The sequence below is a fragment of the Patella vulgata genome, chromosome 8, assembly GCF_932274485.2.
Source record: "Patella vulgata chromosome 8, xgPatVulg1.2, whole genome shotgun sequence".
In the NCBI taxonomy this organism is placed as follows: domain Eukaryota; kingdom Metazoa; phylum Mollusca; class Gastropoda; family Patellidae; genus Patella; species Patella vulgata.
Window position 1 is genome coordinate 46,835,387 of NC_065886.2, and position 15,337 is coordinate 46,850,723.

Here is a 15,337-nt window from a genome sequence, read left to right on the forward strand (position 1 = left end):
TCATGATATCTGTCCATGTGAGTGGGGGCGGGGGGTTGGTTGCCTGAATGGGTAGCATAGGGGTGTTGTATCATAAGGTCTGTCATTGAGTAAACTGGTGTGGTTTCAATTCCCCTGACAAGGAGTAGGGTCGCTTGTCGAGCTTGTGGGTTTTCTCCCGGTCCTGCGCTTTCCTCCCACTGCACAAGCAAAGTATTAAAATAAAACTGAACCATATGTTAGTCCCGAAATGACCTAGTTTGTGCCCGGGTAGATATTAAACTTGTTTGGCCAAACAAAACAATGTTAGATTTTTATCATTTAAATAGTTTCTTTTACAGGGGAAAGTTCATACCTGAAATAGATTCTAGCTCTTGGCATCTGGATCAAACGAGCCATCGGCCATATTGGCGAATCTGGCCTGACTTCTGGGGCCGGTTGTTCAACTTTTAGTTAAATTTAACCATGTGGTTACGTTTAACCATGGGTTATATATTTAACTAATCGTTACATAACCTGTGGTTAAATTTGTGTTGTTCAACTACATTTAACGATGTTGTTATGTAACCATATGGTTAAAATTTAACCATTCGATAACCGTATGGTTAAAATTTAACTATTCAACAATTATCCCATAATTCTCCTTACTAGCAACCAATTCAAGATGGATGACACTGCAGGGGGAGTGGGCAAAAGAAAAACCAATTGATATCCGCAAAAAAAATTTTTCTAATGTTTAAAGATGTTTAGCTGAATGGGAAATTAGTCTTCATGTGGTGTTTTTAGGCAGCACTGTCAATCTTTAATGACATGGTTGTGGCCTGCTAATCGAGACTGGAGAAGGGTAACTCTTGACAACAAAAATTGTTTCGCTTGTAAAGTTCCCCTCTTGCAAAATGTGGTAAGTTGGGTTTTTTTAGCTTTTTAAAGTATTATTTGCAGACTTTGGACAGTATTTTTATTAGTTCCCGTTCAGACAAATGTTGTTCGAGGCTTACATCCACCAAAAAGCCCTGTAAAATTATGGTTGCTACGTGATGTCAATGAATGTAAACATAGATAATGTATTAATGAAGTGTCAATTTTGGCATTCCCTATTATATTATGAGGCGTTTGGCGCTAATGCACTTTCGTACACCTAGTACTTGCCGTGGCCGCGTATTTCAGCTGCCATAACCATATTTTCATCTTATTAAGTCCTTTCTTGTCACTAATGATTTTATTAATTAGGTGGTAGTCGGAATTAGATAAAAACTAGTAAAATTTGCTTAGTGATGCTGCCCCCCAAAAAAGGAACAAAATTGTGTATATAGGCCTATAGACAGTGCCTAATTAGGATAGGCCTCCAAATAGTTTTAATTAATTTGTGACTAATTTTCTGTTTTATGTGTTTCAGGGATGTGTTTTGATATATAAGATGAAATTTGAAAATAGTGTGATGGACATTTGCAGAATTTCTTGAAGATTTTTGTCACCCTAGCCTACTTTTGAGGTGGCGAAGATCCTTGACCATGACCATGAAAATCTGTATGCCTAGACACCAATATTTATAGGCGGTTATTTGCCTTGTTGAAACAGTTATTTTTATCCAGTCGACCATACTTTTCTTTCAATGAGAACCGAGGAAATTTCAAATTTGTGCTACGATACCTGGAGTTATATATTTAAAGGACATAGACGTATCATGACATCTAGGCCTATTTTCAAGTGAACCAAGATCTACTTTCAACTTTACACACAGACTGCATACCGTTATAGCCTTCATAAAGAAGTTACATGATTCTAACATAGAATTACAGAAGGCAGAGGTTATATTATACAAGAGATCAAAAAGATCTAAATATTCATGTACCAAACCATCAATATTGACAATAAATCCTAATGCATGTAAATTATTAATTACTTATCTTTGTGAACTTTGATTTATGCTATTGGGCCACGATTACCTAGCAATGGGGAAACTGGCCTATTTGTGCACAATGTCATTGATTTAGAGAAAGGACCCACTTGCATAAAAGCACATGGCAATGAATACTTGTGGCTTCACTTCTTTGGTTATTAGTTGCGTTTTTTAGGTGAATGTCAAGACGATTACATATATTGGTAAATGACTTTTTCTTCAAGCATGTATCATGATGTTAACTCAGAAGGAATCTTTTTAACTTGAACTTATTAAAGGTGCCCCTGTATACATTCTTTTCGGGAGACGCTAGCCTGCTGGCTTGCTAGCCTGGAAGTCACAGGTTCGCTCCCGGTGTTGGCTAAGAAAGTTCATCATGATTTTTCGGCGTGTAGGACAGAGGACCTGGGAAGGTCCTGTGTACACATTGGCATGCACGTAAAAGATCCCTTGGCAGTTTGAATTCAATATCAGAGTAGGCCGTAGCACTGCTGTCCGGGCAAAATTTCCCTTTTATTTGCGCAGTCGGGGCAGAAAGGTAGGATGTTAAACGGTTTCATTTCATTTCCTTCTTTTTTCATGTTTAAAGTGGGAAACATGACCATGAGAACTTGTCTGACAGTCACCTTGACTGATTTAACGACAGGTTAATTATTTAACGATGCCCTGCTAGGTGGGTTAAATATGGACCATTTTAACGATGACATAACCATGCGTTAAATTTAACGACACGATGAACAACAGACTTCTTCAGTCGTTAAATATAACGATGTCGTTAAATTATTTAACCACATCGTTAAATTTAACCACAAGTTGAACAACTGGGCCCTGATTGTTATTTAATTTGACAAAATCAGTAACAGTATGCCTAATATGATTTAGCCCTCGACAATACCGTTTACACACACTTTTTTGCCAATTCCAAATATGAAGGTTCTCAAAAGTACACATTCAATATGTTCATCTTACTTCAATTATACAAAATCGAATAACCAGATACATCCAATTCAAACTTGGACAAGTTGACAAATGTTTCATTTGGACAAGCTGGTACCATGTTTGACTCGATTCCCTGTGTATTGGTAACCAAACTAGTTAGTTTATCATTTTCATACGGTACCTATTTTAAAACACCCAATAATTCATTTACCCCATTTTCTTTGCCTTCTGGAATAGCCTACTTTTCAACAGCCCCAACTGTTTAATTTTGTATAAATCTTTTATTTTGTGTTACATTTGTCATTGTTCTTTTTCACTGCTTGTTATTAGGTTCTCCATAGGCGTGGGGGAGGGGGTGACTGGGCTGCAGCAATGTATTTTTCTGGCAATGCATTTCCAATTTTCAGTCACAAACATCAGAGAATGGGAAACATTGTAAATTTATATTGTTGTGTAATTAATTATAAATGAACCACTATCACAGATTGATGGAAAATTTGTTTAAGTTAATGATTGATTCATTCTGAAAATTCGGGTGACAGGCAAAAAGCTTCAGCCCCCCAACTGAGATTGACCCCCTATGCGTATGAAGAACTCTAGCTACTGTTTACGTAGCCCTACCGTTTTACTTGCAAAAAATTCGAACTTTGATCTCTTATATTGTAACTAAAAAAAACTAAAGCACTTAAAAATAAAACACTAGATACGGAGCCGAAACGCGACATAAGGGTTGAATACTGGCCAATAAACAAAACAGTCAAGTTCCTTTATTATTTTGTTTTATTTTTTGTAAAACTGGCTGTGTTTTTACAGGAGTATGTTCATAAAGGGACAGATTTAACCAATGATGCTTCCTAAGTTAGACGGGATCAAGACTTGGTCAATAACATGGACCACGCCATTTTCAGCTTCAATATCAGATTCTTCTAGTACACCTTTACCATTAAATGTTACTTGATTATCTGAAAGTCAATATATACAATATTAAGCTAAAACGCTTGAACAGACACTTCATTTACTTCCATGTTTGCGAACCAGTCCTAACTCACTGAGCCACCTCGACTCACTGGTATTGTTCAGTCCGGTCAACTGTATATTTTAAAAAAAATCTACTTCAGAATAATGTTTTAGATTTGGAAATAAATCGGTGTATATTAGAAACCATTCAACGTCAACCATTCTGATTCCTTAAAAGAAAATATGTCCTCTTTTTTTCTAGAACATATAAATTCCATGTAGGCTACGAAGGAATCTTAAGCAATAAAATATTTACTTACTAGCAGTAGTTACACTGATCTCATGACCACCAAGAAGAGTTGAGACGAGTCCAGCATGATCTAAACTTTTGATATGAATAGTTCCAGCATGGATATGGTAGTCAACGATCTCTGATATAATAAATAAACCCCAAAACCATTAATATAATTAAAATGACACTGTCTACATTATTGAGAAAAGGAGATATTGGCTAAATTCGATCCTCTGTAATGTAATACCATTGCAAATGATAGCTGGAGAATGACCCAACTTCGACAGCTCACTTCAAGACCATACTAGACTGTGCAGTCTTAAAGATAACGTAAGATTCAAACGCACAGCCACGCATCACATTTTATGCTAAAGTTTTCTTTTTATAAAGTTTATTGTTGTTCCAGGTGTCATACGTACAGTGTTCATGTATGTAACGGTTTTGATACGCATATTATTTAAATGCGGCATGGATCACCCACCCATGTCCTTTCCTACCCACTGCCACTGTGCTACTGATGCATCAAGAAGGACGATGTCTGTCGTTCTTACTAATAATTTATGTGAAAGACCGAAAGACTAGAATATACTAACCTCTTTCGTATATTGAAGATTGGCCGAGGATTGCTGATTTGACACTGGCTGGGAGCTTATCAAAGGCAGCATTTGAAGGAGCAAAAACAGTGTATTTGTAGCTGCCTATATTCAATACATAAATTAACATATTATATATAAACATATAGACGTCCTGTTGATTCTACAGTTCCCTTTAAAAGTATCCGACTAATAAAAACATTTAATACAGTTTTGGACGCAGGATATTTGGGAGGGGATTTCTCGCGGCTATCCTTCGAGAAAATGTTTGAATAATCGATGTGTCAATGGTGATTTGCAGCGCATAACTGGAAGAGAATACATCAAAGAGATGAAATGTACACGCTTTAACAAATTGCTTCCACCAATGATTTAATAAACTCCTATAACTCTATGTAAAATCAATTAGTAAAACTGAAAGAGCTTTAAGCCGACAACAGTTTCATAAAATCTGTAGAATTAGTTTTGTATACTTACTGCTAACAGAACCTTTCAGACGATAATCGAGCCTAGCCTTTCTGACGAGGGCAGCGAATTGAGTGAGATTGTGAGATTTACTGTCCAAAATGTCCATAATAGTTCCTTCTGGTACATCTAAAACTCTATCAATAAGGTAGACAATACCATTACTGGCCTCAATATCAACAGCCAAAACTTTGGCATCGTTGAAATAAATATTCTGCAAAAATATCAGTTTGACACAATTGATATATCATTGAAACGTATTAAACAAATTGGCACCAATCAATACAACCAGACCTCTATTCGACATACACATCATTCGATTTAATCGATTTGGAAAGTTTGAATCGACAAAAGAATTGGGGTTAGGTTAGTTAAAACATTATGCATTGAAATAAATATAGAATTTCACTTACTCCGCCCTGCTCGTACAATCTTATGGAATGTCCAGACAAAGTAGGCAGGACTCGGCCATTGACGATATCAAAACTGAACTCTTCTCCACTGATGACGTGGAATTTAAGAACATTGGCGAGGGCAGTTTTGTCAGCTGTTAGAGCAGCGACATCGGCTTTAGGGATGGCAGCGAAGGCAGAATCGACAGGTACTAGGACGGTGAATGGACCTGAAATAAAGTTGAGATCTTTAAAGGTAGAGGGCCACACTACACACAAATAAAATCAACCCACGGACAAGATGAACTATACAAGACAAACTATACAAGATAAACTTTAAAAGATAAACTAAAGAGACATTGCAAGAAATAAACAACAAATATCAAGTGAACGCACTCAAAAATTCTTCCATAGTCTTCGACATTGAAAACACGAATTATTTGTCAATTTAAATCAACATTGATGTTGTGATCTTACCGGGAAAAGATGGGCTTCTGATATCAAATATTTAAGACAAAATAAACATTTTACCATTAGTTCACGAATCGTGTACCGTAATGCGTTTCAGCGCCATTTATAACAAGGGACTCGAAGAACGAGGCTAGACATATTCCATAAGTCATGTCAAACGGCGTCGCTATATTCTTATCTGGAGAGCATGCGCAAATACTTGTGGTGTAGACTGGAATAACCAGACACCACTAGAAATAGCCATTCAGTTGAGATTTCTGGCGTATTTCGCCTAACATAACTGATTAGAAATTACAGTAAAATGAGAAACGATTGAATGTAAATCAGTTTATATACATTCATATTACATTATTATATACGCTGTCACCCAATTGTGGCAATTTTTAGGTCCCAATATTTTATCGATTTTTCTCCTGTAAGTGACGCTACACGCGATGAACAGGATCAGGCTTAAAACAAACACTTATTGCTGACGCCTAGGGAAGTGGGTGATGTCCAATTATATCGGGAGAACCATTAAAAAGGGATTCCTAATTATGACCATAGGAAGAATCTAAATTGTTTAAAAAGCATTTAGTAAATGAAATTGAAATACGCAGGCCTCAATTACTGCTTATTACTAAGCGACGTTTCGTCTAGGCTTTTCATTGCTTGAAAAAGCCCAGAGAAGACTAGTAATAAACAGAAATTGTCTTCCATAGGAAGAATCTACAGGACTAAACTCATCATCTTGATTCTGTTCTATATTCTGTAGCAGTGTCAATTGAGCTAAAGAAAAACAACCTAAAGTTTGAAACTATACTCCTTTTACAACATAAAACTAAACATCAGCATAAAATGGAGCCGAAATCGAAAGAAGACAACTTACCTGGTCCAGCCAATGCGTCTGCTAGACCGGCTTGTTTAATCAAGCTAACCAAAGTGGTACCATTGTTGGCACCAATAACATCAACCAAACTTTGCATGCCATGGCAGTAGGCAACAACGCCGATGAGCAATACTATCTTCGCTAACATCATGCCGTCTCAGTCAAAGCTCAAACACGAAATGCATTCGAAGGTTTGAAAACGTTGACGAATCTTTATCTTGGAGATAAAATCGTCCTAGATTATGAAGGTTATGAAAAGTAAAAGAAACATCGGGAGATTCCTTATCATTTTACCATGAAGGGAAGGACCAATACAAAGTTCAACAAGATAAAACATTTGGAACATTTGGCAGTTTGGGATAGCATTTCACGTTAGCCTATATGTGAAAATGACAATCATGAGGGTTCTTTTATTTTGACTTCAAGATTACAACGTGATTATTAGAAATGAAAGTTCGAACAGTCTTTGACCTGCTGAAGTAGCTCTTTTATTTATTCTAAAGTAATATGAGAGAGAGAGAGAGAGAGAGAGAGAGTATAGAAGTTCGTTATATGTACTAGTGATTGATTTAGGATGCCTTTATATAAATAAAACTAACACAAGCTTGGTAGATTGATATACAATGACGAAATATTTGGTTACTTTATCGTAGTTCTCTATATGCTTTAATCGGGCGATCCCCTTGTTTTAAAAGTACACCTTTACTCCTACAATGTGTCCCCTTTTACACCGTTGTCCTCAAAACCCTGGGATTTATACATGAGAAATTTCGCAATGTAGCCTGATGCCAACTTTTAGTATAATCCAAATAGATAAGAATTTTTAAAGATAAGTACACACGCAGAAAGATGTTTTTCTGTCCCTTGATGACCTTGACCTTGTTTAGATAAACGAAAGAAGCACCCACGTGGTCTTATCTGAAAAGTGATTGACCAGCAGTTCCATCGTGTACCATATTTTATACCCACTCGAGATCCTGGAGCTGGTTGAGTTGGAAGGCAAAATGAAGATCCTTATTCTACTCGTCTGTGTTAGCGCGGCTTTCGCCCAATCAACGGTTATTGATGTTTTGACGCAACAGAGAGACACAACTTTATTAAGTTTAATCGAATCTGCTGGACTCACCGATGTTCTTAAAGGAAAAGGTAATGCAGCGTTTTTTTTTAGCATGGACTAGCTTCGACTTTCAATTTTCTTTTGAAAACCTAAACCCACCCCCAGAAATGGGAATACGACGCTTGCAAACAGTCATTAAACAGCCATATGCATGATGTATATAATGTGGTTACTCGAGCATTATCAGCCCACTAACCATTGCTAAGCTTTCAATGACATGCAGAGTTTTTGTGATGCCCGGTGCCAACCCCTTGCATGCATGCTACGGAGTATAGGGCATACTACTCAGAAAGGAAGACATTTTCAATACGTATAACAAAGTTATCGGCGATACTTTCAAAATTTAATTTCCCCTTTTGATTGGATGTCCACTTAAAATTGATTCCCACGGCCATCTTGCACTCTGACCACATCTGTGGACGTCGCTGAACCCTGTACAGTTTCTGCCTCGACTTAAAGGTAGGTCCACATCGACTGCATCTGGTACTACGACTCGTTATGTGGCCCAGAAATTCAAACACGCGATTTTTATGCGCTGGTGGTTTGGGTTGGAATGAATTATACCAGCTTAATCGACACAAATATATATATTATATAGTAAGTACTTGATGTAAAAAAACACTTAGTAGACCAATTAAACTGTCCATTATTGCTATCTACATTTGTAAGTGTAATGGATTGATAATGCTCATTACCACTGCTCCTTGAAATTCTATCATTAATATTATTCCTTTTTTAACAACAGGTCCCTTCACCATCTTTGCCCCAACTAACAGAGCTATCAGTAGCCTCAACCCAAATGTAACTGCCGCACTACAAGCCGACAAAGCCATGTTGGCTGGTGTTCTCAAATACCATGTTGTTGGTGACAATCTAAGAGCTGCTGATATCCTCATCAACGAAAGACAGGTCACGACTCTTTCCAACCAAAAACTTAGACTCAATCATTACCTCTCAACGGGAGTAAGTATAAATTATACAGAGGGAGAGAGAGAGAGAGAGAGAGAGAGAGAGTTTAACGTCAAATCGACATAATATGGTACAATTTTATTTAAATGAGGGAGAGAGAGGGGTTAATATGGTACAATTTTATTTCAATGACAAAAGCACGTGGCCGGGTAGGCGATTCTATAACTTTTCACGTACAAATATTGCGGTTCGACCACTGACGTCATAGTAACCTCACACCCGATATCGTCTCGTGCCAGTCTTGGTTGGAATTGTTTACGCTAATAATAGACAATGACGTAAAAACTTGAATTAACTTTGGTTTAGATTTGTTCTCTGTGTTTATAATATTAATAAATGGTTGATTTCAAAACATGATTTTATATTATTTCATCGTAAAATATTTACGGAAAATAAAGTGTAAATGAAATGGTTTCAATTTTTTTCTCTCCCATTTCAGAATTTGTGATACGGTAATTTAAATAATAATTAACATGGAAATTAAAAACATTTCATCTTCAGACACTATTTCAAAATGCTCTCTTTCACAACTTACAAACTATTCTTTGTAAAATCCATGTACATGTATGCAGTTATTAAAATATTTGCAATGAAAAAATGTCTACAAAGAACGACAAGATGGTATCATTCAACAATGGCCGTTGAATGGGCGATGTTTTGTTGAATTTATTAGTAAAATAGTGACCGCTGGCCGCGTTAGAGGAGTGACCGTTGAATAAAGAGATGAAACAACAGAATTTCTACGGGGGGAATTTATCGTGACCGCTTACAAGGAGATGTCGCTGAATAGGAGTGGCTGCTCATACAGATTCTACTGTATGCAGTTATTAAAATATTTGCAATGAAAAAATGTCTAGCACACTGTATGGCGTATGCCCGTCTTCATTAGCCCAGTATAGGAACAGAACAGTAGGACGTTAAACCCCATTTCACTTCATTTCATTTTAACGTACAAGCCTGGGTTCCAAACTTGGCAGACCTTATGATCCAAAGAGCTCGTGTTTGGCCACTCCAACTTACAAACCTCCCAAAATACCTTTTGACTTATTCATTTATTCTATTGTTGTTTTCGCATCACAGGCAACCACCGTCAATGGCGTACAAGTGTCTCGTATTGACCATACAGCTAGTAACGGTGTTGTTCATTCATTGAATGGTCTTCTTACTCCACCAGCTGGAACTGTTGTTGATGTTGTTAAAGCAAACCCTCAACTCAGTACCTTGTTGGCTGCGGTTACTGCTGCTGGCCTCGATGGCTTCCTTGCCGGTGAGTGGTTTTCTTATGCAATTATTTGACACGAAAAGACGAAAGAGGTCGTGATGAGTATATAACTTAAATAGTCTCCCCATTCAAGAAGTCCACTGACTATGAAGTAAATTTTACTTTTCGTTTTATGAATTCAGTGTCCTTGATTATCCCTTATATTATGATTTATGGGTCCTACTCAGGGGCTAAGTGAGCGGGACGCATTGAGGAGCTTTACGCCATGGTTTTGAGTTTTTGCACCCCCTTCGCAAATGGCAAAAAATCACGCGGGTTCAATGCGGTTTCCAACATTATAATCATAATTATAATGTCCAACCAGAGTCAAACATATACCGTGGGTCAGACACTCTTTTAAATAATGTTTTTTTTGGGGCCCGGACAGGATCTTGTTCCTCATGCAAAATCATGGGTCACCACGCCCCTGGCCCTACTTATCACAGACAAGACCCGACAAGAGGGTTGGTTTTATGTCAATGTCGTACCTTGTCGGTCAATTTTACTGTTTGTCCAATTGTCGATGATTAATAGGACCGGGATTTATCATGTAAGTAATGGTATTGTTAATAGGTTGGAATTCTCACTTTCGAGGTTTATAACCCGAAAAGTTAGACATGAACCCACTGGTTCTAGATTCGCGGGGCCTAAAATTGGTTTACAAACAGGAGAACACAGTCTTAGTGATTCAGTCACAACATGGTTTGGTGTTTATTATTTCAAAGACACAATTTGCTGGGGGGGGGGGGGGTGTTAAAGATATGATTTGGGGGGGGGGGGGGTTGTTGGTTTTATTTCAAAAACCTTGAAATTTATCAGATACCAAATCATTTGGCCGTGAAACGCCTATCCTGGCTACTCCTGCAGCTATATCAAGCTAGAGTAGATTTGTTATCATAGATACAGCTTTCCAGGGAAATGGTTGGAATTGTAGCAATTATTTTGCTCCAATTATTATTCGCAAACAAACCCAAGGGTGTCCATATTGGGAATTTGGGGTTCTAGTTGGTTTAAAGCCTTATGTATTCCTTTAGTAATCATGGCTACGCTACTTTTGCCAGGTTGTGTAATCAAATATCATTCTTCTTTCCAGATCAAAACCCAATCACAGTTTTCGCTCCCACCAACGATGCTTTCAATAAGCTTGGTGCAGATGTTGTTTCAAAAATCTTGGCCGATAAAGATCTTTTAAAAAGTAAGTGTATTCCAAAATAATGTCTTTCGTTTACATTTGTAATCATCTTCATGTTGAAAATCATTTGTTCCTAACAAGTAGTATATTGTTTATTTTGTAATTTGCAGCCATTTTGACTTACCATGTTACGCCCGGAACACTCTACTCTGCTGGATACCATAGTGCCTATCTCCATACCTTTGATGAAGCTGATAAAGCTCGCCTCCACAAATTTTTCGTCTGTAAGTATTTTTAGACTCCACTCTCATATCGGCGTACGCCACCGATCGGTAAAATTTGATAATAAAGCTAAACCCCATTTATTTAAATTTGATTGTCCACTGTATGGCGTTAAACCCAAATTCATTTCGTTTCATATAACCATTGCGCCAAATTAATTGGTCTAAGTCGAACAGTGCTTGTATTCATCATAAAGCTTTTTCTTAAAAAGAAACACTACATATCAGGCGAACTTTATTGTCATGCCTTTCTCTTTCAGTCGGTTATGAAGTTGATTCTGCTTCAGTTCAGACTACTGACATATCTGCCAGTAATGGAGTTATTCATACCATCAAAGATGTTATGGTTCCTGCCTCCGTCAGTGATCAAGTAGCTGCTATTACAGCTTCTGTCACCACAGCTGCCCCCACCGCAGCCCCAACAGCAGCCCCAACTGCTGCTCCCTCTACATAAAGAGCCGTCGAATTCTGGTGTAAATAAAATCAGCCATATTAAAACATCTTTAATTTTAGTTTATCAATGCAAAATCAATAGAACCTATGTAAACATTGAAAAATAATGGGAAGTGATAGCAGGTGTTCTAAAACGAGTAGACCTATCCAGTCACATCAATTGCAACGTGTTTGATTTTAGAATTGAATCTCCAGAACTAGCGTAAACCCCCAAAACCCTAACCGCACGCACACCCGACGGCGAACTTGCCAGGATGCAGTTGTGTCGGTAAATGTTGTGAGCAAGCGATTTCTGAGATCATAAATTTGATACAGTTCTAAACTTCGGCGAACTAAATTGAATAACTTGTTAGAAATTTAAACACGTTCAAGGAAACATCTACGGGGGACTGAGATTAATGAACAAGAACTACGAGAATGTGGAGGTGGATATACAAATAAATCATTATATTCACGAGAGGTCGACCCCAACACTTCTAATCGTTGTTCTCCGAGATACGCACCTGAAACGTTTACATACGCGTCCGCGAAATGCCAAGAATCGGTGGTGTATACGCAAAGTAGTCCCTTAATGTCAAATAATTATCGTAATGTAGAACGGCAGGTATCAGGAAATAAGGTATCATTTGCAGAGGAAGCAGCTTCTATGGGTGATACTGATGATACGTCTGATCGAGAAGGTTATCGGAGGATCGGTGAATATCGGGAGATATTAGAACATGCAACACGTTCACCAGAATTCTTTGATCAACCGAGGTCACCCTTTACTTTCGCATATACTGCGATGAAGCGCAGCCCAAGGGCCCCAGCAAACCGGATGCGTTCGATTTACCGACACACGACGACTAGGAGAGAAAAAGAACCGGACAAATACGACGGACAGAGTAGCGAATGGAATGATTATGTAATATATTTTTTGAACTAGTAGCGGGGTGGGATCAGATCACACAACAATTGATAATGAGCTTGAGGGGAGAGGCTCAGAAACGTTTTAAGTAATTTGACCCCTGCAGAATTAGGAAGTTATTGGGCAATAATCCGACATCTTTCGCAAAGATTTAATCCAAGAAAACGCCTGGTTGCTTATAAATGTGAATATCGAAATCATAAGCGTGGCCCAGGTGAATCTGTCGCTGAATTTGGCTATCAATTGAAGCGGTTAGCTCAAAGAGCATATCCGCAAATGCCATATACTAATTTGGGGAAACCCGTCGTTGACCAGTATATTTAGGGTTTTGGGCATCATGACCTAACGAAACACGTCCAATTTCGTCCCCCAATCAAACTTGAGCAAGCCAGTGCTTTGGCCATTGAATATGAATCTGTAGAGGGGCCAATTGATAAAATCGGAAAAACTAATGAGAATAAAATTTATTCCCTCAGCGCTCGGACGTTAGTTCTAGTTTAGTTAATATGGATGCCGTGGAATCATTAATAGATTGAAAGATGCGAACCGTCAGCAGAAACGATAGGTCCGAATTTAATTCAACTTGGCGACCACCCTCAAGCTAGACCACCTCTTCGTTGCTATTTTTGTAACGACATCGGCCATATTAGATCACAGTGTTAAACATTTATCCAATATATACTAAGCAGCAAAAGAAACATGTTACTATGAATAGTATGTTACTAGGAATAGACGCATTGCATACAACTTGCCAAATGTTTTTATTGTATAATTGTGACCACATCTCCAACTTTAGCTGAGCAATAATGCTCCTTCCCAAACACAGGAAATGTTCTCAAAAACGCAACCTGAGATGATAATGTGTTCTCCATGTAATTCGTGCTGAACGTGCTGTTCATTCACACTACAACGTTAGCAGCATACTACGACTCACGACAGCTCAGAGGAACCAGGCGCTTGGAAGACTCGACGCTGGGCACATTGCCCAAGCCGTTGCCAATCACTTCCAGGTCAATGTTCGGACCATTTATAGGCTTCAGCAACGCTTTCGGGCCACCAACAGCACGGATGATCGACCCCGAACTGGTAGACCAAGACTGCCACGTGGAGAATCCCTTCACACAGACATCTAAGACAGCACGTCGGACTGTGGGAACACACGGAAGACCCATCAGTACCGATACAGTGCGCCGACGTCTCACCAGAGAGAACATCCATTGCCGTTATAGACCTTACCGAGGACCGATCCTCACCCCTCGCCATTGACGTGAACGTCTACAGTTGCCCAACAACACCAGAACTGGCGACACAGGCAAAGGAGAACTGTTCTGTTGACAGATGAGTCGGTATCAACTGCAGATGGCAGGACCAGAATATGGCGTCGACGTGGCCAGCGTTATTCTTACCAGTGTGTCATGGAACGGGACTCGTGGGGAGGTCCAAGCATAATGGTTTGGGGTGGAATCCTGAGTGGGTCCTGTGGTGTTCCAAAATCTTGGCCCAGGGAGAGAAGGCGGCATCACAGCAGTGGGCTACATCGATCAAGCTCTCAGACCCCACGTCATACCACATTTCGCACGTCATCGAAACAACGTTTTCCAGCATGACAACGCCCGTGCCCACACCGCCAAAGTTACTCGAGACTTGAGACTTTCTACAACAGAACGCTGTCAACGTTATGTACTTAAACCCGGCTGAAATCTTTGGGATGAAATTCAGAGGAGACTTAATAACGTCGTACCGAGATCAAACACAGCCGATGGATTGATCCATTATTTTCTGAGCGTGTGGTTCCGGGTGCCAATCGTCTGGTCCACTCCATGTACAGACACTGCGGTGGACACACCAGATACTGATGTATAGACTGTGTACAGACTCTAAACCTTCTCGTAATGTCTTGGAATTGTGATGAATTAATCACTAATGTGTCAGCATACTGTTCACAAAAAATTGCTTTGATCCATTTAGTAAGTCGTTTTCTAGAATGATTTAATTAAAGTGCCTCTATGATTTTGAAATCGTTATGACGGTTTTTTTTTGTTTATTATTGTTTAGTAGTATTTTAGGGTAAGTACACAATGTTAATGAGGTTTTTGTTGAAGATAGTCATCCGTTCTCCGAAGAGGACATCTCCGCATCTAAATCCTTTTATTGACAACTCCAAATGACACGTTAAAGGGAATAGATAAGGATTATGTGACTATCGGGATAATCGATTCACGAAACCAGATGGGAAGTTGAGAAAAACTGAAATCACAGAACATTTTATTGATGCAGATAATGTAAAGCCAATAACCCCCCCCCCCCACCTCGCCTCGCAGAATACCTCTTGCACAACAGGAAATGGTGGATCTAGAATTT

The 15,337-nt window shown here is 38.7% G+C and overlaps 2 protein-coding genes and 1 long non-coding RNA gene across 3 annotated transcripts; 2 read left to right on the forward strand and 1 right to left on the reverse strand.

The window, feature by feature from the left end:
* The first annotated feature begins 729 nt into the window (after positions 1-729).
* On the forward strand, positions 730-2,011 carry LOC126830829 (uncharacterized). The gene is made up of 2 exons (XR_007683994.2): positions 730-880; positions 1,376-2,011. It is a non-coding gene; the product is annotated as an uncharacterized LOC126830829 (long non-coding RNA).
* A 1,569-nt stretch (positions 2,012-3,580) lies between these two features.
* Positions 3,581-7,060, reverse strand: LOC126830827 (transforming growth factor-beta-induced protein ig-h3). Its single transcript, XM_050561256.2, has 6 exons — positions 6,857-7,060; positions 5,539-5,747; positions 5,138-5,339; positions 4,661-4,765; positions 4,096-4,206; positions 3,581-3,780 (listed from the first exon to the last, which is right to left on the reverse strand). The coding sequence occupies exons 1-6, from the start codon at positions 7,005-7,007 to the stop codon at positions 3,656-3,658; spliced, it is 903 nt and encodes a 300-aa protein (XP_050417213.1). The 5' UTR covers positions 7,008-7,060; the 3' UTR covers positions 3,581-3,655.
* A 748-nt stretch (positions 7,061-7,808) lies between these two features.
* Positions 7,809-12,116, forward strand: LOC126830826 (transforming growth factor-beta-induced protein ig-h3). The gene is made up of 6 exons (XM_050561255.2): positions 7,809-8,002; positions 8,719-8,936; positions 10,023-10,209; positions 11,297-11,398; positions 11,506-11,619; positions 11,877-12,116. The coding sequence occupies exons 1-6, from the start codon at positions 7,861-7,863 to the stop codon at positions 12,068-12,070; spliced, it is 957 nt and encodes a 318-aa protein (XP_050417212.1). The 5' UTR covers positions 7,809-7,860; the 3' UTR covers positions 12,071-12,116.
* Positions 12,117-15,337: the final 3,221 nt, after the last annotated feature.

What these genes read in the sequence shown, in the direction of transcription:
- LOC126830827 (XM_050561256.2), bottom strand. Translation starts at nt 7,007, where the DNA reads ATGATGTTAGCGAAGATAGTATTGCTCATCGGCGTTGTTGCCTACTGC. An exon ending in TCTGAAAGGTTCTGTTAGCA is followed by an intron (nt 4,766 to 5,137) that starts GTAAGTATACAA and finishes TATTGAATATAG; the next exon opens with GCAGCTACAAATACACTGTT. An exon ending in GATCAGTGTAACTACTGCTA is followed by an intron (nt 3,781 to 4,095) that starts GTAAGTAAATAT and finishes ATTGACTTTCAG; the next exon opens with ATAATCAAGTAACATTTAAT.
- LOC126830826 (XM_050561255.2), top strand. Translation starts at nt 7,861, where the DNA reads ATGAAGATCCTTATTCTACTCGTCTGTGTTAGCGCGGCTTTCGCCCAA. An exon ending in CCTCGATGGCTTCCTTGCCG is followed by an intron (nt 10,210 to 11,296) that starts GTGAGTGGTTTT and finishes TCTTCTTTCCAG; the next exon opens with ATCAAAACCCAATCACAGTT. An exon ending in CGATAAAGATCTTTTAAAAA is followed by an intron (nt 11,399 to 11,505) that starts GTAAGTGTATTC and finishes TGTAATTTGCAG; the next exon opens with CCATTTTGACTTACCATGTT.